The sequence below is a fragment of the Gracilinanus agilis genome, chromosome 3 (genome assembly GCF_016433145.1).
Source record: "Gracilinanus agilis isolate LMUSP501 chromosome 3, AgileGrace, whole genome shotgun sequence".
In the NCBI taxonomy this organism is placed as follows: Eukaryota; Metazoa; Chordata; class Mammalia; order Didelphimorphia; family Didelphidae; genus Gracilinanus; species Gracilinanus agilis.
In genome coordinates this window covers 414,211,569-414,234,644 of record NC_058132.1, presented here as the reverse complement: position 1 = coordinate 414,234,644, position 23,076 = coordinate 414,211,569, and the positions used below count along the sequence as shown (strand labels likewise).

At 37.9% G+C, this 23,076-nt stretch overlaps 2 protein-coding genes across 4 annotated transcripts in view; one reads left to right on the top strand and one right to left on the bottom strand.

The window, feature by feature from the left end:
* The window catches only part of LOC123242471 (heat shock transcription factor 2 binding protein), a 139,413-nt gene extending 124,705 nt beyond the window's left edge, over window positions 1-14,708 (bottom strand). Inside the window, exon 1 of the mRNA XM_044670250.1 lies at window positions 14,648-14,708. The gene's annotated coding sequence lies outside the window, so the exon portion shown is untranslated. The remainder of the gene's footprint in view (window positions 1-14,647) is intronic.
* Window positions 14,709-14,799: 91 nt separating this feature from the next.
* The window catches only part of RRP1B (ribosomal RNA processing 1B), a 41,220-nt gene continuing 32,943 nt past the window's right edge, over window positions 14,800-23,076 (top strand). For all 3 annotated transcript variants that reach the window (XM_044670249.1, XM_044670248.1, XM_044670246.1), the window contains exons 1-2: window positions 14,800-15,025; window positions 22,814-22,896. In XM_044670249.1, coding sequence (XP_044526184.1) covers window positions 14,896-15,025; window positions 22,814-22,896 — 213 coding nt within the window. In that variant the 5' untranslated portion in view covers window positions 14,800-14,895. The remainder of the gene's footprint in view (window positions 15,026-22,813; window positions 22,897-23,076) is intronic.

Genomic DNA, 23,076 nt, shown 5'->3' with positions numbered 1-23,076 from the left:
TAAGAAGCTAACAAGAGAGAAGCTAACAGTCTCTATCATATCCTTATCCCTATCTTGCTGCACTAGAGAATGTGGAGAATCCCCTCTTGTGTAAGATCCAGGATTCCTTCTTGATTAAGCTGAGTTATCTCACTCCTTCACTCTGTGTTTTCTGGCATATATTCTCTTATGTATACTTTCTGCTACTTCTGCTTTACTATCAATTTGGATAAATGGGTTTCTTTGATATCAGCTTTGAACATTCATTGGGGAACTACTATTTGGTGGGAATGGAGTCAAGCTTTAGATATAAAGCTTTGGTCCTTTTCCCATTATTGAACAGTGATGGGGCAGCTAGGAGGCACAGTGGATAGAGCACCAGGCCTGGAGTTGGGAGAACCTGAGTTCAAATGTGATCTCAGACACTTCGTAGCTATGTGATCTTAGACAAACCTTAACCCTATTTATCTAGCCCTTGCCTTTTATCTTAGAGTTGTTACTAAGACAGAAAGTTAGGATTTTTTTAAAGAAATGAAAGTCATCCGAAGTTTAGCTTGAACCTGAAGACTATATCCTCTAGACCAGTGGTTCCCAAACTTTTTTGGCCTACCACCCCCTTTCCAGAAAAAAATATTACTTAGCGCCCCCTGTCACATACTATCACCACCCCCTTACAGTTATTCTCTGCCCCCAAATACACCTGTAGCCATCACCGCTCCCCTGAATCGCTGCAGCACCCAACAGGGGGCGGTGGCACCCATTTGGGGAATCACTGCTCTAGACTAATATTTAAGGGAGCAGAGAGATGTAATTCTAACCTGGTACCTTCTTTCTATCTCTGAGAGCAGAGAGGCCAACCTTCTGGGCTCTAGCCACCTACTCTTCTTCCAGGCCTCATAGTCTCCTATAATGTCCCTTAGAGAAGGATAAGGGAAGAAGAGGCTAGAGATGTCTATTCTGCTTCCTTCAAGTCATACAATAACACTCCCAAGCAAAATATTGAGGGGTGTGGGTGTCATTCTCACTACCTTTAATTATCCCAAAATTCTCCTAAAAACAAAGGCTCACCCCTATTTAATGCCGGTGCTCTAAATATTTTATGATATGGCTTCAAGTAATTAAATTAAAAATGAGAATCATACAAAAAATTATGGGTGAGCAAGCTGCAATAAGGAGCTTAGAAGAACTAGAGTCCTAGAAAGGGTGGTGATGTAAAAGGTTCCATCCAGCCAAGCCCAGCTCCCCAGGAAATACCTCATCAGAGATGAAAAAAAGCACTAGATTAGTAATACCAAGTAGAAACATCAGAAAGCACACTGACATCTAGTATAGGTCTATAAAGGAAGCTAGCCAGAAACAGAAAAGTCTCTAACCTTCTCAAGGGAGAGTCTGAAGTCAACATGGTCTCTGCTCTCTAGTTAGGGCTTGTCAGAGCCACACCTGGAAACAAGATCAATTCCCCAAAGGTATATATGTCCCAGAGACAGATATGGGCAAAAGTGCCAAGGTAAAGAACAATACTAGTATATCCTTCCAGAAGGCCTGTCATTAGCCAGATCACCAGTATCTGGTGGGAGCCTGGCAAAACAGTATCAAAGAACAAAGAAGATTCCCAGTAGGTGACTGCTCAAGAAAAGAGGGATAAGGAAGATTGTGGAAATTTAAGTGAAACACACAGACCCTATCTTGTGATGTAATTCTAGATCTAATTCAGTTCCCTGTCTATTCAGTTATGAGTCTAGTCCAATTTCTGTCTTTTGAGAGAACTTTGTTGCATTGTTTGAACTTAGCCCTGCATGGCTGGGAAGCTGGACCACTTCTACCTGTTGTTTAGAGACCCCTAATTAAAAACCTAGGTTATGCTGAACAGAAACCCAGTCAGATCTGAAGAATGATGCAAGGAGTTTTCTCACATTATATTTCTCAGGCAATCCATATGTCTTGGACCCATATTAGTCCATCAGTTAATGTTTCCTTGTGTCCTTTGATTAAATACAGACAATTGAGCAGTGGGGGAGCTGGATACCTCTTTTTCTGATTTCAGGGAATTGTACCTGTTCACCCTCCTCCTTCCAACTCAGAAAGCTCCTAATCTTTCCTCTATTAGAAATCAAATAGAAACCAGATTGTTTCTTGGTTTATTATATTCTGTCAATTGTTCTCTTTTAATACCCAAAAACCTACTTCCCCCTGTATTTGGGGTCCAGTGCCAAGCTGAAAAGGCCTGGTCCTGATTTGTTATGCAATTGGTATGCATTGCTTAATAAATCAATATGCTTGGAAACATGAACCTTTGTTTTCTCAGTTATTTCAGATTTCACCTGTCACACAGAGGCTAGCATGTACATTAGAACACCAGGATGGGGGCAGCTGGGTAGCTCAGTGGGTTGAGAGCCAGGTCTAGAGATGGGAGGTCCTAGGTTCAAATATGGCCTCAGACACTTTCTAGCTGTGTGATACCCCCATTGCCTAGCCCTTACCACTCTTCTGCCTTGGAACCAATACATAATATTGATTCTAAGTCAGAAGGTAAGGGTTTAACTAAATTTAAAAAAAAAAAAACCACCAGGACACAGAGGCTGAAAAAGAGAGATTAAAGCAAAATGAGAACTGTGACTCCCCCTCCAAAACCATTCTGAGTATGTGCCTGGAGGCAGTCTGTGTGAGAAAAGGTACAGCCAGTGCTGGAGAGGAGAGCCAGGAATGGAATGTCTTCAAAAGGGAGCCAGATTTCAGTGAGGGCTGCTGAATGAAAGGATTATGAGAGAAAGATTCAGAATGAAGGGAAGTTTGAGTTTGTGATATGACAATTTCAGAGGGCAGTAGAAGGATTGGGAAGGCTTTGAATGGGATATGTGTGGAGAGTGGAGGAGCCTGGAGATGAGAGAATGGAAGGAGGTGAATATAGGGAGGTTTTTTCCTAAATGGCCAGTGTTTGATTAGTACAGGGTTAGAAAGAGAAATAGGAGAAACCATAAAACATGTAGTGAATGACAGATGAAGAAGGAAACTCACATTTTCCAAGACAGGGATACAGTCAGTTGGATCTAAGTTTGGTTTCTTCATTTTGGGGTTTACATTCTCCTTAGAGGATTACATTTCCTCCTTAGAGGAAAACTATTTCTTTGTGTAACAATATTATGCAAAAAAGTAATAACAAAACATTTACAAAGTATATGAAGAGAGAGGGCCCTAACAACTGGAAAGTGGAGGAGATAGATCTTGAACCTGAGTCCTGAAAAAATGTAAGAGAAAAAAACAAGGGAGAACAGCCAATATTAAAAAGCAGGAAAGCAGTCCAGTTTTCAGGATCAGATCAAAAATACATACAAATCAATAAGAATACAAAAAAGAACAGGAAGAGGGGAAAGGGGGATCAGATTCAGGGACAGATAAGTCAATAAGCAAAACAAACCTCTGGTTTGGAGATAGAATGATCAAGGTGGAAAAGGAGGACAAAAGGAGATAAAGAAAGATTAAGAACCTGTTTTAAAGAGGAAGCGGAGGACCAAGAGGAGAAAAAAAAAGTATAAGAGAATAGTATAGAGAGATATATATAATATCATAATGCATCACCTCACCCATAAAACAGAAGAGTGTAACAATGAATTAGAAACCAGCATCCAATAATATGTTTACAAGAAAAATATTCAAAACAAAGATTCACACAGAATTCAAATAAGAGGTTAGAATGCAATCTATTATGCCTCAGCTGAATTAAAAAAAAAAACCGAGGTAGCAATTATAATGGCAAACAAGGAAATGGCAAAAAATAAATTTAATTAAAAGAGATAATTAGTGAAATTACATTTTGCCAAAGGTTGTCATAGACAATGAGTTAATTTCAATTCTAATATATATATATATATGTATATATATATACATATATATATGCAACAAATGGCATAGAGAGATCTAAATACTTAAAGGGAAAACTAAATGTGTTACAGAGAGGACAGACAGTAAAACTATAATAGTGGGGATGTCAATATCCCCTCTCAGAACTAGAATAATCTAACAAAAATAAGAAGTTAAGAATGAGAAAGTTAGATGAGATAGACTTCTGACAATTATTGTGCTATAAGATGACTGGACTGTTACAGAATAAAATGAGCAAAACCACAAGACCAATTTATAACATCAGGATTGTAAAAATCAATAATTTTGAAAGACTGAAGAACTCTGATCAATTCAGTGATCAACCAACATTGTAGAAGACTACTGATAAGAAAGCTACCCACTTCTTGACAAAGAGGTAATGAACTAATATTCAGAATGACATACATTTTTGGACATGACCACTGTAGGAATTTGTTGTGCTTGACTACACTTATTGTTATAAGGGTTTTGCTTTGCTTTTCTTTTTAAGGGTAGAGAAAAGTGAAACAGTAAATGTTTAACAATCAAACAAAATTAAGAAGAAAAAAGAAAAGGTGGATAAGGCTGTGCATGCCAGGTGTGAGAGAGACAGCTTGTTCAAAGGCACAGAGACAAAAGATGGAATGTCCTTCATGGCAAACAAGTTGTTGCAGTTTGGCTGAAACTCTCATTCCTCTACAGATCATACTCCATAATTCTTGTTCCATGCCTCATCTCATTCTAAAGCTCATTTCATCCCTAGAATTCCCACATTAGAATACCCTCTGCCTCTGCTCTCCCTCTATTTAGATGGCTACTCCCTTTAAGGAAGGCACCCAGGGCAGACATGCCTCATTCCTCCCTGTGCTGCACTGGCTGAATTTTATCTACTATGCCCCTAAGCTGTTACCTTTGTCTCTCCTCTTTACCTGACCTTACCCCCACATCTTAGCATCCTGCCAACCCAGTAGGGAGGCCCAGGGAAGCCAGGGTGCCTGAGACTCAAGCTCCAAAGAGGCTTTGGATGTGAAATTTGGGACTATGTTATATAGAAAATGAACAGGAACCACAGTAGTTAGAGTCCTGGGCCAGAAGTCAAGACCTGAGTTCAAATTTAACTTCATATACTTAATAGCTGTGACAATAGCCTAGGCAAGTCACTTAATCTTTCTTAACCTCTGTTTTCTTATCTACAAATTTGAAATAAACTAGCACCCACCTTTGGGGGTGTTAAGGAGTTTCAAATGTATAATAATTATAAAGTGCTTAGCATAGAGTCTGACACATAGTAAGAGCTATATAAATATTAATTATTATTACTATTATAGAGATCTCATTGTGTTGGAAGTTTGTACAATCAATATATTTTAAAGTAAATATTCATTTGTTAAAATTTTAATGATAGTATTTATGTTTATTAGGTCTCATCCAAAGAATTAATTGATGACTCAACTGACTTCATTCCAAGGAAATAAACTTTATTAGAAGAGAATATAGTGGAGCAGCTAGGTGGCTCAGTGGATTAAGAGCCAAGCCTAGATTTGGGAGGTCCTGGGTTCAAATTTGACCCCAGACACTTCCTAGTAGTGTGACCCTGGGCAAGTCACTTAACCCCAATTGCCTAGGCCTTATATGCAGTATTGATTCTAAGACAGAAAATAAGGGTTTTTTTTTTTTAAAAAAAGAAGAGAATATAGTAACAGAGTAGCTAGTATAAGTAAGTAATTAAGTAAGGTAAGGTGGTAAGGAGATGTGGTAAGTAAAGGGAGAGTAAAGAATAAAAGGTAAGAATAAGAGGTAAAAGGTAAGAGTGAAAAGGTGGTAAGTAAGGGTTCTCAGAAATGCTTTTTATCTTGCTTAGTTACTAAGGAAGGGTCATTTGTTTGAGCAGTTGTTGGCCTTTGTTTCCAGGGACCTGATGTCAATTTACCAATGGTCCACTCTGCCCACTGGGGAAAGCAAACTACAATGTAATTGGGATAACTGATATGTCAAATGCCCTAGGGCAACTTTTGGTCAAGTTTTGCTCTTTTCTGGGCAGGCTCTAGGAAAGGCAATGAGTATAGAAACTGAGTTTGTTTGAACCTAGTCCTATGTGATTGGGAAACTGAACCACCTGTGCTTGATGTTCAGAGACCCCAACCAAAGACCCAGGTTACGTCTAAAGATTGATGTGAGGAGTTTTCTCATAACTATGAATCTAAGCAACTTGTCTTACATGAAAAGGTAGTCCCATTCTAATCATCTAGTTATTATTTCTCTATTCTTTTGATTATAAACAGAAACTTGGCAGGATTTGTGGGACATTTCAGCCCACATTATTAGTGGCTAAATAGAACTAGGATGTAGAGGACCTACTCCCTATACTTTAGTGACATCATTGGTAGGGGCTAGAGATATTTGCAGAGAACCTAGACACCTTCCAATTTCCCTTAAGCAAATTAGAGAACCTTATTGGAGCACAGGGGTAGCATATGTTATATGTGGGGTCTTATCTAGGATAAAACTGAGTTCTTAGGTTTAGCAAGTGAAGACAACAATGAAATCCTAAATAAATAGGTCAAAGAAGAAATCATATAATTAACAATTATATAAAAGAGAGTTGACTGAGTTACTGAACAATTAAATGACTTGACCACAATCAGAAAGCCATTATTTTTCAGAAGAAAGATTTGGACCCAGGTTTTTTGGATTTAGCAATCCAAAAAGAAGAAAGATTTGGACCCAGGTTTTTTGGATTTAAACAGCAAATGTTTCATTCTCAGCATGCGGCCCCCAAACTTGTGTGTGGCCGCATGTCATCGAAAATGGCTATGCGTGTCAGTGCTGACACATGTGTCATAGGTTTGCCATCACTGCCCTAGGCATACAGAAACCAAAATTACTGGGCCCTCTTTGAATTCAAGTTCAATCAGAAGAAGCAATATATGCACATATAAATATACATATATAAATATGCTGACTCAGTTTCTTGGTCACCTAAAGGTATAAAAAGGCCCACTCACAGGACCATTTAAAATCAGTCCCTCAAGTGATCATAGTTCTGCCTGAAAAATTAGTTTCTATATGGAGGCAGGCACAACAGATCACTGTCTCCATTGTTGGTTGGGTGGTTGTTTTATTGTTGCTTTTTAAAAAAACCACTATCATTCCTAAATAACATATATACACACACACACCATCATCATCATCCACATAGCTCTCCATTTTAACAAATAAGTACCATCAAACATAACAAATCAATATATTGGCCATTTCTGGAAATGTACATTTGTTCTCATATAAGCAATAGGAAGGAATGGAGACTGGGCCTGGTGACAAAGCTACTATTCTTAGATGAGGTTATTAGATTAAAAAGTTATAGGGGCAGCTGGGTAGCTCAGTGGATTGAGAGTGAGGCCTAGAGACAGAAGGTCCTAGGTTCAAACCCGGCCTCAGCCACTTCCCAGCTGTGTGACCCTGGGCAAGTCACTTGACCCCCATTGCCCACCCTTACCAATCTTCCACCTATGAGACAATGCACCGAAGTACAAGGGCTAAAAAAAAAAAAAAAAAAAAAAAAGTTATATAGCTGTCTCTTATTCTGGGATGAGATGAACTGTATCAACAAATGGATAAGCCACAATGTTTGAAAAGATTAGTTTGTTATTGGCTTCTAAGGGATCTGTAAGAATCAACTCCATAGCAGCCTGGTGAAACTGTTCAGTCACAAATTATGCCTTATATGTTGTCTGAACCAAATTTGACTTTCTCTAAGTACCAATTGTCTCTAAATGGGGTTCCAACATGGTCATGCAAGAGTATTCCTTCAGGAATTCACTAGACAAATCATTAGTACCAACATATATACTTACTTTACAGTGCTATTTGAGCAGTATACCCCAGACCATCAACAAGCATTTTTAATAAGTTTCAGGATCAATATATGGCAAGGCAAGCATTCCACTATGCCTTAGTCCAGTGATGGGCAACTTTTTGAGCTTGGTATGTCAAAATTTGCCCAAAAACCAAGCATAACTCAGGTGGTGCGTCACTTTGAGGAAAAAAAACATAATTTTGCAATATTTATAGTTAAAATAACAAAAATGTATAATTATAATATATAACTATATTTAATAAACCAAAATAAGTAAATTAATATAGGTAGAATTGTCATCTATAGTGCACAGAGTGCCTACACTACACTACAGCAAATGTTTCATTCTCAGCATGCGGCCCCCAAACTTCTCTGTGTGTGGCCGCATGTCATCGAAAATGGCTGTGTGTGTCAGTGCTGACACATGTGTCATAGGTTTGCCATCACTGCCCTAGGCATACAGAAACCAAAATTACTGGGCCCTCTTTGAATTCAAGTTCAATCAGAAGAAGCAATATATGCACATATAAATATACATATATAAATATGCTGACTCAGTTTCTTGGTCACCTAAAGGTATAAAAAGGCCCACTCACAAAATCAGTCCCTCAAGTGATCATAGTTCTGCCTGAAAAATTAGTTTCTATATGGAGGCAAAAAAAAAGGAGTCTCATAATACAAACTAAGTGCTATATCTTTTTTAGGATCTTTTCTATGCTATGGCTAAGTAAATCTTTCATTAATTGTTGAATGATCTACAACTATCTAATTTGGTTCAATATAGACCTAAGCTATCAGGGAAGTACAGATCAGAAAAGGCCTTATGTAAGAGGTAGCACTTGGCCTGAGATTTACATAAAGGAAGATCTATGATGCATCCGTATGAAGAGTAGTGAACAGTAAGAAGGCTATTTTCTTGTTCTACTCTAGATCACTGTGTAGAATTTAGCTACTACAACCAAGTTAATTTGAATGTACCTGATCTCCCATGCCCTTTTCATGATTGTACATGCCAGCCCTTCCATCAGGATGACCACAGTATGTGTCATTCTGAATTTAGGAAAAGACAACCACATGTGCTTTGATCCCCTTTTAGAAATCTGCATCTACCTTGATCATAAACTTGTCTCTGAGACAACCCTAACTTTTGGAAATATGTACCAATAAAGTCTGACTTCTCTTTTTATAAAATTGGCCTTTAAAAATAGCATATAAGGGCAGCTAAGTTGCTCAGTGGATAGAGAGACCTAGGGGAGATCCTGGGTTCCAATATGGTCTCAGATACTACCTAGCACTTGTCCTAGACACGTTACTTGACTTTCATTGCCTATCCCTTACTGCCTTTCTGCCCTAGAATCAATATTCTAAGACAGAAGGTAAGGGTTAAAAAAAAAAAAAACAACCAGCACACAGTTTGAACTTGGTGCTGGCTGCATTCAATTAGCCTTTGTCTTAGGTACTACAATAAACTTAAATTTCCCTACATGAATTTGCTTCATTTTTGAGGTTAAAGGCCTGAACAGAGATTTTCTTTTAATAATTTTGGCGAGCTAGCCTGGATGACACTTTACCCAGGGTTGTTCACTAGAGAATTCTATTTTGATTTGCAACCAGCAAATTGGACCTTTGCCCCATGGTGGCATCAGACTTCCATGGTGGTAAGTCAATTGTGCAGTGATTGGAAAATTTAATTCCGCAAACTCAGATAAGATAAAATTAGAAATAAGTCTCTAAATCCAAATTCTAGATTTTTTTCCTCTTATTTGTGTATAAAGAACATAGCACCTGCACACAAAAGGCAGGGCAAGTAAGATGCTTGCAAGGCAGGCATTTAAGTGCCCCTCCTATGCAAGGGAATATCAACATTCAAATTCATATAGGGATCAGGAGAAGCTAGCCCCTTCTGACTTCTGGGTAGACAAACTAGTGAGGGGAAAGGCTTGGGAAAGAAAAAAGGAACCCTGCTAGGTGGTAGGGGGAGAAATAAAGAAAAATAAAATTCAACCAAAAAAAAAAGATAGAACCTTGGAATTAGAGTTAGTCAAATGCATATTCTGAACAAATTTTAAAGATGAACAGCCTAGGAAAAAATGGGATTTTACTTCTCATTTTCCTGTCATGGTTAGCTCCTGGTGTTTATGAAGAAGTGCATGGTGTGGTCTCTAGCTGCATCATTTTTTTTAATTAAAAAGAATTTATTAAAATTATGCAAAGGCAGAAAACACATTGGCAGATTGATCACTGGGGATCAGGGCACGATTGAAATCACTAGCCACTTTTAAAGATGACTTTTGAAATAAGAGAAAGATAAATCTAACAAATACACTTTTACAAAAGAGGATGGACCATTTCCTCTCCCCAACTGCCACATCATAAGGAAATGAGATTAGAGATAAGAGGATAAGATGAATAGGCAGGTGCAAGCTGGCAGGTGGGTCAAGGGGATCAAAAGTGCTTGTGCAGGGGCAACTAGGCAGCTCAGTGAATAGAGCCAGGCCTGGAGACAGGAGGTCCTAGGTTCAAAATGTGGCTTCAGACACTTCCTAGCTATGTGGTGCTGGGCAAGTCACTTAACCCCAATTGCCTAGTCCTTACCAGTATTGATTTTAAGACAAAAGTTAAGGGTTATTAAAAAAAAAAAAAGTATATGCACAGATTAGTTGATGTCTCTCCCAACAGATTGATTAACAATGCAGGTATACCTTGGAGATATTGCATGTTTAGCTCCAGATTACCAGCAATAAAGCAAACTTTTTGGTTTCCCAGTTCATATAAAAGTTATATTTACACTCTATTGTAGTCTATTAAGTGTGAAATAGTATTGTATTTTTTTACAATGTATATACCTTAATTAAAAAATACTTTATTGCTAAAAAATGCTAACCATTATCTTGAGTCTTCAGTGATTCATAATTTTTTGCTTTTAGTGAGTCTTTCCTTGATGTTGATAGCTGTTGACTGATCTGGGTGGTGGTGACTGAAGGGTTTGGATGAGTGTGGCAATTTCTTAAAATAAGAAAACAATGAAGTTTGACTCATCTATTAATACTTCCTTTCACTTAACCTCTTAGAGGCCATTGGAGGCCTTAATTTCAATGTAAGGAAAGTGGGAGGAGAGGAAGAGAGATGTGAACAGTTGGCTGGTAGAGCAGTCAGAACACACACAACATTTATCGATTAAGTTTGCAGACATATATGGGCTTTATAGTCCGTGGCTCCCCAAAACAATTACAATAGTTATATCAAAGAACTGATCACAGATAAGGATTACAAATATAATAATTTTTAAAATTTGAAATATTGTGAAAAGGACCAATATGTGACACAGAAACATAAAAAGGAGCACATGCTGTTGGGAAAATAGGACTTTTGATGCAAGGTTGCCACAAAACTTCAATTTGTAAACCAAAAAAACAAAAATCTCACTATATCTGCAAAGCAAAATAAAACAAAGTACATATAACAAAGTACAAAATAAAGCAGGTACATACCTGGAAGAAAATCAGGACTAGGAACAATGGGGTCACTGAGTCAGCATAAATTTCAATAATTCCTCCCTTCTGGTGCTAATCATACACATGGTACAGCACTATAATCAGATCTATATCATTCCTCCATCCTCAGTTGCATTATTCTAATCTCTGCTGCTCATGAAGAATTAATTTGAGTAAGCATTACTGACTATAAATTAGGGAACTTAAACTTGCAACAAAAAACAAGTATAATGTAGCCATGAATATTACAAATTCATAATCCTGTGTTTCCTTCAAAGTCATAAAAGTTGAACAAATTAAGTTTAACAGAGACATAAACTCATAAATCTCCTAAGAAGACAAACAGTTAAATAGGCTCTAATAGGCAAACTAATCAGGTTACAGATTAAACTTACTTAGAGGGTTCACTATATACTAATTTGAGAGGAGAGATCTCATATCACCAAGGTCACCAAAAAACTCTCTAGTCACCTTTCTTAAGGATCTGACTCCCTTGTGGAAAAAACCATAATAAAAGGGGGAATGTGTGTGGAAATGGTCACCCTACCATTTGAATACCTGAAGAGTAACTATATTGAACTTCCCATGTCTAAGGGCTTCAGATGTTTTGGGGTATAGAATTTTTCACTGGACAAAGTATCTGTGAGTTTTCTCTTGTGTGTCCTCATAGGGATATGTGTGTTATTTATGCTTACACCTTCCTTTGACTAGTTGTTCCCAAGACAATTTCCAAATTATTCACACACAGCAGAGATGAGAATGATACAGCAGAGAAAAGAGCAATATGAATTCTGTTATGGTGCTACACCGTGGTTAGCACCAAATGAGGGATTATTTGGTAGAATTTAGCTATCACCTAGAGTATCTGAGTAAATTCATGATCTCCCAATCCCCCTTTCACAGTTATTCATGGTTTACCACAAGTCAGGAGTGATTACAGAATTTGCCAACTCCAGTACAGGAAAGGGCAGCCACATATGCTCTGATCCCCTTTTAGAAATCTGTATCTACCTGGACTGTAAACTCACTTCTGAGATAACACTAGACCATCCACTTTTAGAAATGGACACCTAATAGGATTGTCTTCTCTTATGAAATTCTTCTTTAAAATAACAAGAAGTAGCTCTTGGTTTGAATTTGGTACCTGGTGGTGGATCAATTTGCTTTTTACCTTAGATGCTACAATAAACTCTCTTTTTCTACCAGAGTTTGCTTCATTATTGAGGGCAAAGGCCTGAACAAAGACTTTCTTTCTAAATTATCTTTGAAGTACTCAACATCAATCAATAATTATTCATTAAGCACCTATTAAACGCCAGGAACTATATTTGGTCTCCCTGCCTCAAATCAGCTTCCCAGGCCCCCATTCCAATTCAGTCTTCACTCAGATAAGACCATCTTCCTAAAGCACAGATTTGATCATCTCACCTTGCTCCTTCCATATTCAATAAACTCAAGTGGCTCCCTATTACCTACGGGACTGAATATAAAATCCGTTTGGCTTTTAAAATCCTTTATAACTGGTCCCCTTCCTAACCTTTTTCAAGCTTCTTATACCTTACTTTTGTTACACTTTGTTTGCTTGGTTCAATTAAATTGTTAGCTCCTTGAAAACAGGGACCTGTGTCCTTATAGTTTAGCACCCTGCCTGGCACATAGTCATAAATGCTCATTGACTCATTATTGACTTGACCTCACACACTCTGCAGTGACACTGACCTCCTTGCAGTTCTTTATTCATAAAAATTCCATTCCCTGACTCCAGCATTTTCTCTGGCTGCCTACTCTGCCCTGGAAATCTCTCCCCCTCACCTCTGTTACTTAGTTTCTCTGGCTTTCTTCAAGTCTCAGCTAAAGTCTCACCTTCTTTAAGATACCTTTTCCAGTCCTCTTTAGTCAGTACCTTCTATCTAAGACAACTCCCAATTTATCCTGTATATATCTTGTTTGTACATGGTCATTTTGTAGGTCATGTCTTCTCTCCCATTAGGCTGTGAGCTCCTTGAAAGCAGGGACTGTTTTTCTGCCTTTGTTTATATATCCAGGGCTTCACATAGTGCCTGGCACATAGGAGGTGTTTAATACTTTTTGATCAACTGTAGATTTAAAAAAAACTAAATAATCCCTACTTTAAAGTTTACATTCTATTGGGAGGAACAACACATGCATATATATGTATATATGTGTGTATATACACATATACACAGGCATATGGACTCAGTACAAAGTAATTAGGGAGGGAAGACATTAGTTAAGTTGCAATTTAAAGAAAATAAAGGGGTTTATGAGATTGGAGGTGAAGCAGGAAGTGTATTCCAGGCACAGGGCAAAGTTATGTAGATGGGAAATAGAGTACTATGTAGGAGATGCTGAGAAAACCATTTGGTAAGACAATAGAGTCCAGGAAATACCGATAGCTTCTCAATACCACTTGTGGTAGTCTTAAGAATTCTGTTGTAAGCATTATGTTTGTGTATAAGGGATGAGGGTCTAACCCCATTAAAATCAAACAGGAGGCCAGAACATTTTCAGATAGTAAGAAGTGTAAATTATCTGCAAGAGATTCTTCCTTTGCAATAATGTTTTTTTTTTTTTAAAGAAAAACAAAGTAGCTCAACAAAACCTACCAAGTCTGACAGAACATGCAATATTCCATACTCGTATAGATTCTCACCTCTACGATTAAGGGAGAGAAGTGCATTTTTTCTTGGTCTAAGCTTTGTAATTATATTAACTAATAGTCTACTAAGGGGATAGTGATAAAGACTAGACTTATGATTTCATTAGTAAAGGAAATTCTCTTAACTTAAACACTGCCTAGATCATTTGAGAAGTTAAAAGACTTATACAAGGTCACAGAATATGTCCGTAACAGGAGGCAGGACTTGAATCTGGGCTACTTACAGTGCCAAGTTGCCTCTCACAGCAGGACATTAATATGAATTAATAATACTTGTATGAGGATGCAAAAGGCAAGTGTAATTTGAAATACATCAGGCAAGGTAAACCAAGGAAGACGTCATAGTGGATGTGGCATTTGAATTGGGCTTTAGATTTAAAAAGGTCATTCCAGGCAGTGTTGTCTGGAGGCTATAGTAGCTCTTTTAGGCAGTAGCCAGTGTGTAGAAGAAAAGGACAGATAAGGAAGATAGAGGGTGGCACCAGATTGCGGAGAGCCGAGAACGATAGATAAAGGCATTTGCCCTTTACTAAAGAAATACTCCTAATTTTTGAACAGATGGTCTCCCAGTCGGGGGTTTTAGAGACATGGTTGTTTAGAAAAGGGGGAGGGGGGGAGCTGAGTTGGACGCTGTCAGAGGACCGGATAAGATTTCAGTGTATCTGAAATCTTGATGCGGACGGGCATCTGAGATACAGAGCGTCAAACCTACGCTCGAACGTTCGGCGGGCTCCTAGGTTGGACTCGGGTAAGCTCGGCTCAGTCCGCCGAGTTTCCTACCTCGGCAGCCGCTTCGCACCGCAGCAGCCCCCCCTTTGTGACGTCATCAACCCGCGTTCTTTGGAACGTGACGCGCGGATCGACCGCCCGCTGCTGCTCGGGCCCCGTCCGCGGCCTCTGCGCAATTGCGGCTGCAGTAGGAGGCGGTGGCAGTGGTGGCGGCGGCGACTGAGAAGGAAAAAGGAGTAGGAGGCGGAGAGAGGCAGTAGTGTGGGAGGGAGGAAGGAAGGGGATGTTCCTGGGGCATCATGGCCCCAGCCATGCAGCCGGCCGAGATCCAGTTTGCCCAGAGACTGGCGTCTAACGAGAAGCTGATTAGGGATCGGGCGGCAAAGAAACTGCGCCAGTACATTAGCGTGAAAACTCAGAGAGTGACAGGTAAACCCCAACGCGAGGGTCGCCGCCACCCCACGGTGGGAGAGTGGGGGGGCAGAGGGAGAAAGGAGGCGGCCGGCGCGATCACACGCCACATGGCTGACTGGATGGGTTGCGAGGCGGGGGAAGGAAACGGGGACCCTGGTAGAAGGGGAAAAGCACATGGGGCACCAGTGGGGAGCGGCATGCACCGCTCTGGCCCGGCGGCGGCACTTACAAATGGGGTGTTCTGGAGAGGAGGTGGCCGAAGCTGCTGGTGTGCACTTCTAGATGAGGCAGAGAAGACGATAGAGAACATAGAAGCATAGAATTATTTTTTAAAAAAATTTAAGCAGCAGCGGCGATGGAGGAAAAAGTCTAGAAAGTGATCAGGGATGGTATATAAAGAGATGAGAATTTCCGATATGAATTGGGGTTGGGAAGATGATGGGAAGAAGTAAGCCTGGTCAGTTATCAGTAGTGCAGAGACCAGGGAACTGGGAAGTCAGTCTGAAAAATTGGACTTTTAAGAACCAGGTATTGAAGATAGAATATTATGCCAGATAGAGTCGGTAGTAAACAGTATAGAATGGACATTTATATAGTACTAGTCAGCTGACAAAGCTTTCTTACGTAATATCACATTTGATCCTCACTTCAACTTCTGAGCTAGGTTGCAATATGCCCATTTTACAAAAGATGTCAACAGCTAGTAATAGCAGAGCCAGGAGAGCCACCACCTCACAGCTTTACATATCTCAATCTGTTTATCATGAAACAATTATTTTTTCACAGATTTTGTTTATATATCACAGACACATCACTGGTGTGACTCCAAGTTGTTAAGTTTATTAGCTATAAGAACTCTCAAAGATCATCTATGAAAACCAGAGGTGCTGTGATCCATGAGCCACAGTGATAAAGAATTCCCAAATCCTTGAAGTATTAGGTACATTCCTTTATGTCTTTATTAAGACCGTTGATTTAAATTATCTTCATGTAGCTGATAAATAGTATACATTTTTTTGAGAGAAAGTCTTAAGTTGTGAACTAAATAAGGTCCTCGATTTAGAACTTGAGTGAATTAGAGACTATCTAGTCCAACCCTTTTGAGTTAACTGGGGCACAGCTAAATCAAGTGACTTACTCATAGTCTCACAGCTAGAAAGTGTGTGAGAGTATAGATTTAAGCCCAGGTCCTCCTTACTTCAGTGACTGTCCATCATGTCAGGTTGCCTTCTTACATTATGATTTTGTTGGCTCTTAATCATATCTCTTCATCTCATGTGCTACTGGAATCCTTTCACTTCCTTTACTTTTTTCTCCTATTTCTTTGAATTTTTTCAAGAGAAGAACTCTTGACAAGAAAGGTAAAAGATTTCCCAGGGAGGAAAAAAAATGGGCTAAAAGGAAGGTCAGATGCTCTTTTGTATATAACTCTGGAGTAGGGTCAAGAAATTGGAACTTCACTTCTAATTTTACTGACTTATATAGAGCCCTTGGAAAAGTTATTTAGGGTAAGAAACCAAAAAGATATTTCCTGAGGTTTCTTAAAGACAAGAATTCTGTTGTTTATCTGTGTATCATGCTTCAGCACCTAGCATATTGCTTTTTACTAAATGTTTGCTCTCACTTACTTGTCCTTCCATACCTGCTCTAATTATTGCCCCATATCTTTTCTGCCTTTTATGACTAAACTCCACCAAAAGGCTATCTATAATAGGTTCCTCTACTTACTTTCATCTTACTCTCCTTAATTCTCTGCATCTGACTTCTGATTTCCTCATTCAGTTGAAATTGTTCTCTTCAAAGTTACCAATGATCTGCCAAATCCAGGGACAGTTTTTCAGTTTTAATCATTCTTGACCCTCTCTGTAGCCTTTGACACTGTTGATCACACTATTCTTGATACTTTCTACTAGGTTTTTAGGACTCCTTTCTTCCTATCAAACTACTCTTTATCAGTTTCCTTTGCTAGCTCCTCATCTAGGACGCACTCCCCAACTTTAGGTGTCTTCCTCTATACTACTTCGCTTGGTGATCTCAACAGCTTCCATGATTCTCAAAACTACTTATTAAGGCTTAATCTCTCAGTAGACCTCCATATGATACCACACACACACACACACACACACACACACACACACATTTTCTCCCAGTCCCTGAGGCTTACAACTTAGAATGTCATCCTCAACACTCCTCACTATTGCCCCTTGTATCCAATCTTTTTCTAAAGCCTGGTGATTTCACCTTTGGAACATTTTTCAAACATACCACTTTTCTTTCCTCTGATTCTGTCACCACTCCAATGCAGGTCCTCATCAACTCATACTGGAATCGCCTGCTATAAGTCTTCTGCCTCTAGTCTTTCTCTACTCCATTCTATCCTCTTCATTCCTAATCCTCTTTTTAGCTTTCAAAGCTCTTCATAACCTAGTCTCCCTAAACTTCTGGGTACTCTTTTCTCCAGTGACACTGGGCTAATTGCTGGTCCTCTAACAAGACACTCCATTTCTTGCCCCTGGGCATATTCACTGACTGTCCCTCAGATCTGAAATCCCTGGATTACTTCAAGTCCCAGCTAAACTCTAACCTAATGGAAGCCTTTTCCAGTTCTCATTCTGGTGCCTTCCCTCTGACATTTACTTCCTATTTATCCTGTGTATGTATTATTTGCATATAGTTGTTTGCATGTTGTCTACCCCATTAGTTTAGGAGTTCCTTGATTTCAGGGTCTGTCTTTTGCCTTTCTTTTGCTTCCTCAACCCTTAACACAGCCTAGTAAGCATTACTTAATAAGCACTTAATAAATGCTTATGGACTGACTGAATTGAATTAAATTTAGAACATATTAGTATTTACAGCTTGTTAACTAACTGGCATCAGCCCAAGACTTTTCAAACAATCAAATGCAGTCTGATCATTTCTGTCTATGCTTCCTTCACTTAGGAAAAGTTCCATGACATCTACTTCAAATGAGGTCAAATGGTTCAGCCTTTCTCAGAAATTTTATCAGAGATTCCAAGTTTCCCTTTAAATCATTTACAACAATCCAATATGTCTATTTGTCTTTATAAAACTATTCTCAAACTTTATAGTGGTTTGAAGAAATTAGTGATTCCTCTCTCCTCCCACAGTGCCTTCTCTTTAAAGGAGATATTTTAACAATAAAATCTGGTAAGGGAGAGAACTATTTGGGGACATGTTCTATTGCCATATAAACTAGGACAGTCCTCAAGAAACCTTTGGCAATTTCTGTGGATCATGCATAATTTCTCTTCTTGAATTTGAAGGTTTAGAAAGAAGAAACAGATGTGCTCACATTTGCTGAGTAAAAGTTTCTAATCACTTAATACATTATCATCTCCTTCAACCCAGGGAAACTTTAAGATATAAATATTTGTAAGTAAGGGAGAGTTGGTGCTTTCTATCAGGCTTAAGATCTACTGATGTTCTTCTACAATTCAATTCAAAAAAATTTATTAACTACTCTCTGCAAATCACTTAAGCTTTTGGGGTTATGGACCCCTTTGGCAGTCTGGTGAAGCCAATGAACCACTTCTCAGAATGGTTGTGGGTTTTTTTGGTTTGTTTTGTTTAAACCCTTACTTTCTGACTTAGAAACAAGACTGTATGTTTCTAGGCAGAAGAATGATAAGAGGCAATGGAGCTTAAGTGACTTGCCCAGGATCACACAACTAGAAAGTGTCTGAGATAGATTTGAATCCAAGACATCCCATCTCCAGGCCTGGCTCTCTATATACATTGTGCTACTTAGCTGCCCCCTCAGAATATTTTAAAACACATTCAATAAAATAATAGGATTAGGGGCTGGGTAGCTCAGTGGATTGAGAGTCAGACCTAGAGACTAGAGGTCCTGGGTTCAAATCTGGCCTCAGACACTTCCCAGCTGTGACCCTGGGCAAGTCACTTGACCCCATTGCCCACCCTTACCACTCTTCCACCTAGGAGCCAATGCACAGAAGTTAAGGGTTTAAAAAAATAGGATTAGGAAGGAAACTATTGAAATTATTTTAAAATATTTTTTAAAAACTCAAGAATCCCAGGTTAAGAACTCTTGTACTAGAAAAACAGAAATAAAACAATTCAGCTTCTGACTTCAAACAACTCACAGTTTTTAGGAGAATGAGAACTGTGCTTAAATTACCAGTTCTGACTTGTAAAGATGTAGGAAAGGACAAAGTAAGCTAAATTCAAACAGATGATTATGCTTGATGTAGGGAACAGGGAATGAAAAGGGGAGAGTTAACAGAGCCCCAGATTGTTGAAACTAGATAAATTTATAGCTCTTTCTTAATCTTGACATATTTAATTATTTTGTCTTTTAATGCTATAAATTTCTAGATCAGAAATTCTTATATTTAGATGAGAATATATAAATATACTGCATATCTGAACAGGAAAGATTTTTGTGTTATTGAAGCCGCCTCCCTCAACACAGAAAGCATAACTATACATCAAGAGAGGGAATTGTAATTTTTTTAAAACCCTTTTAATGTAGTATATTTAGTGTCCAACATCTGATCTGATGTTTCTTGATGAAATTCAGGCTTCCTGATCTGCCCACACAATTGTAGAACTGTGTCTACACATATTGTATTCATTGTATTCATATGTAGGATAAATAGGAATGACTAGTGGACCCAGTGATAATTTAGTATTAATTTCACTGTCCTGGAAAGCTGTTGTTTATCACTGCTACATTCTGCCCCAGATTTTTATATTCTAGATAAAGGTGATAGGATATGTGTTCTTTCATACTGATTGGTTTGGTATAGAATCAGTAACGATAATAAATGGGATTCATAATTATAATCACATTGGGTCATATATCAACTTAGGATGGGCCCAGAGGTATTATTTTCATTTCATTGTGAGAATGACTTCCATTTTATCATTCTAAAGCTTGCTTAACATTTAGAATATTCTGAGGTGAATTCTTATGCATCAAATTATCTAGATTTTTTTTCCATGAAGACTTAATATTGAATAATTTAAAAGAAACTGGTTTGTATAACATTTTACTTTCCCGAGCCTTTTTTTTTTTTTAAACAGCTGAAACAAATGCTACACATTGCAGGAAATGGCTTCAGAAATGTGACTTTATTTTCATAGAACTCTCATAAGGTCAAAAATGGTTAGAAAAAGCAAGATGTAGAAATGAAATGATTTGGAATATACTTGTACACTTGAGCGCCTTTCTTGCCAGTGACCAGAAACTAGTCCCAGTCTGCTATTCAATTAAAGTCATGGGAATAGGGACAGGATCAGTGGTTTCATTGGTACAGGGAACTCCTGGATAAAGACTTCTCTTCCACCAGTGCAGGCACCTCCTCTGTAATTTAGAGTCTTAGAGAGTTGCATAAAATATACTGAGTTGTTAAATGATTGTCTTTCCTCAGGTCACACCAGCCGTATGTCAAGTCTTAACTGCCATCAAGGTTAACTATCCTCTACCCTGTGATGCTTCTCCCCAATAAATAGCTCACCAAAAAGAGACTATTTAAGTTCAAATATGTCTCTTTATCTGGTTGTCATTGCTGAGACTGCACTTTAATCTCATTATTTGTATTGTAACACGGGTATTTATATTTTAGAGTAATTTCATACATAAAATGTAATGGACTAAAAATAACCGAGTTAATTGTATCATGGCTTTGTGTGATTTTAAGTAGCAATTTTGCTTTCTTTAAAGATGAAAGCATGTCATTGTTTCCTGAGCTGCCCACACAATTTTAAGACAAAGTCAACAAATGATTATTCTTTATATTCATGTATAGGCTAAGTAGTAGTGTTGCCATGTTCCTTAGTATATGTGTGTCAGGAATTTTTCATATCCTTAATGATGTGAAAAAAGCATAACCCATAGTTCCATTCTTGATGTTCCCTCTGAAGAGATTTTCAACATGTGTATGTGAAGGAAAGGTATTAAATTATTTTATAATTGAGAAGAGCCCTAGAAATAATTCAGCTCAACTTCATTATTTTATAGATGAGGAAATTGAAGTCCATTTGCTCTCATTTGTTTTTAGAGCTTATGAATCACCTCAACCTAAGAGCTTCCTCTTTTTCCTGGTGTGAAGACTGCTTGGTTAGACAACCCCCATCTCCCTGAGTTACCCACTTGCTACTGCCATACCTTCCTGTTCTTAGAGATTCAACCTACCATTTGTTATAATTTTTCTAGCTTCACCCCTTCTCCCCCTTTATATGAAAAGTAGAGATCTTTCGAGGCTATAATTTAGCCCAAGGCCTGGACAAAAGTCACTTTTTACCTCTCTGAACCTTAGTTTCCTCATGTGTGAAGTGAGATTAATAATGTTCTAAATACCTACCTCTTAAAGTTGTTTTGAGAAAAACGGTTTATCTTATTAAAATGTTGTAGGAATGTAAGCCATTTTAATTCTCTACTTTGTGGACCTCTTTGACCCTTGGTCTTGATTTCTGTTATTTCTGAGCCTTCCAATCAGATACTGCCTCAGAAGGGAAATTGGTTTTGTAGCACTGTGTGAATTGCCTTACTTTGATCATTCTTTCAGTAGCACTAAAGTATCTTTTGAAGAATGAAGTATGAAACCTCTAAAGTTGGTCTAGTTTTCTTTTTCTTTTTTTTTTAAAAGCCATTACTTTCCATCTTAGAATCAATACTATGTATCCTTTCCAAGACAAAAGAGCAGTAAGGGCTGGGTAATTGGGATTAAATGACTTGCCCCAGGGTCACAGTGAGGGAAGTACCTCTCATCTTTAGAACTGGCTCTCAATCCACCTATCTGTCCCTGAGTTCTTTTTTGATTCATTCAACTTGTAATGGTTGTTACTACTACTATTTTTTTTAATTCACACTTCCAGTGAAAGATCCTGTAGATCTAGAAAAGAATAAACTCTTCTTTCCTGTTCTTGAGCAATATTTATTTTAGCAACCTACTTCCATTTTACAAGTGTTCAGTGATATTTTGAAATGCACAAGATGATTTTACCCCCCAAAATAGTAAATGCTCCTGTTCTGTGAATATGTACAATTGTTCCAACTTATAGAAGAAATCAGTCACCAGAAAGTTAGGGTAAGATCATTTTTCTTTTAATACAGTAAACAAGTTTGAGTGTAAGCAGAGATTTGAATATAGCCATATGTGCTTAATGAGTATTTTTTATTATATCTATAGTAAGCTTTGTTCTATTTTCCCATTAATATTATTGATAAGGCTTTAACTACAGGAATAGAGAAAATAAGATACTTAACATCTAATGATTTTAAAATATTTTAGAATGAATCGGTTTTTTTATTAATGGTAAGAAGGAAAAATGTTTGAGGATGAAAAAAGCACTTGGATTAAATATAAGATCATAGAAAAAAACCAGTATTAGGAAAAGCCTTAAAGATAATTTTATCCAGCTATCCATCCAATAAATGAAATCTCTTTTCATCATCCTCATTAAGCCTGTTCCATGACAGAGAATTCCCTATTCCCCATAAAACAGTTCCATTCCATTTTTGGTAACTTTGATTATTTAGAAGCTTTTATGTTGAACTAAAATCTCTCTCCTTAAAGATTCTATCCTTTGTTCACTTAGAACTACTTCCTGAAGCCAAACAAAATAAATCTAATTCTTCTCCCATGTTGCCAAAAAATGAAAATAAAATTCACATCACCCACAGATATGTTTTATGGATCTCATCTATCTACATAGTATATATTTTACTTTTGTTCCTTCAGTAGTCACTAGCTCTTTTTAGAAAATGAATGTGTATATTTTAAAATAAGAATTTTGTGGGGTTTTTTTGTACTTTAGGCGGTTTCAGTCAAGAAGAATTATTAAAAATATGGAAAGGACTTTTTTATTGCATGTGGATGCAAGATGAATCTCTCCTACAGGTAAGACCATTTCCTTTGAGTTATCTTAATTTAAAAAAACCTTTTTAAAATTAACAACCCTATAAGGTAGGTAGAAAAAAAATTCCCACATTGGTTAGTTAAACATTAGAATAATTGCTTCCTATTTCCCAGAACTGTTGTGAGGTAAACCCCTTAAACCATACATAATATAGACTATTA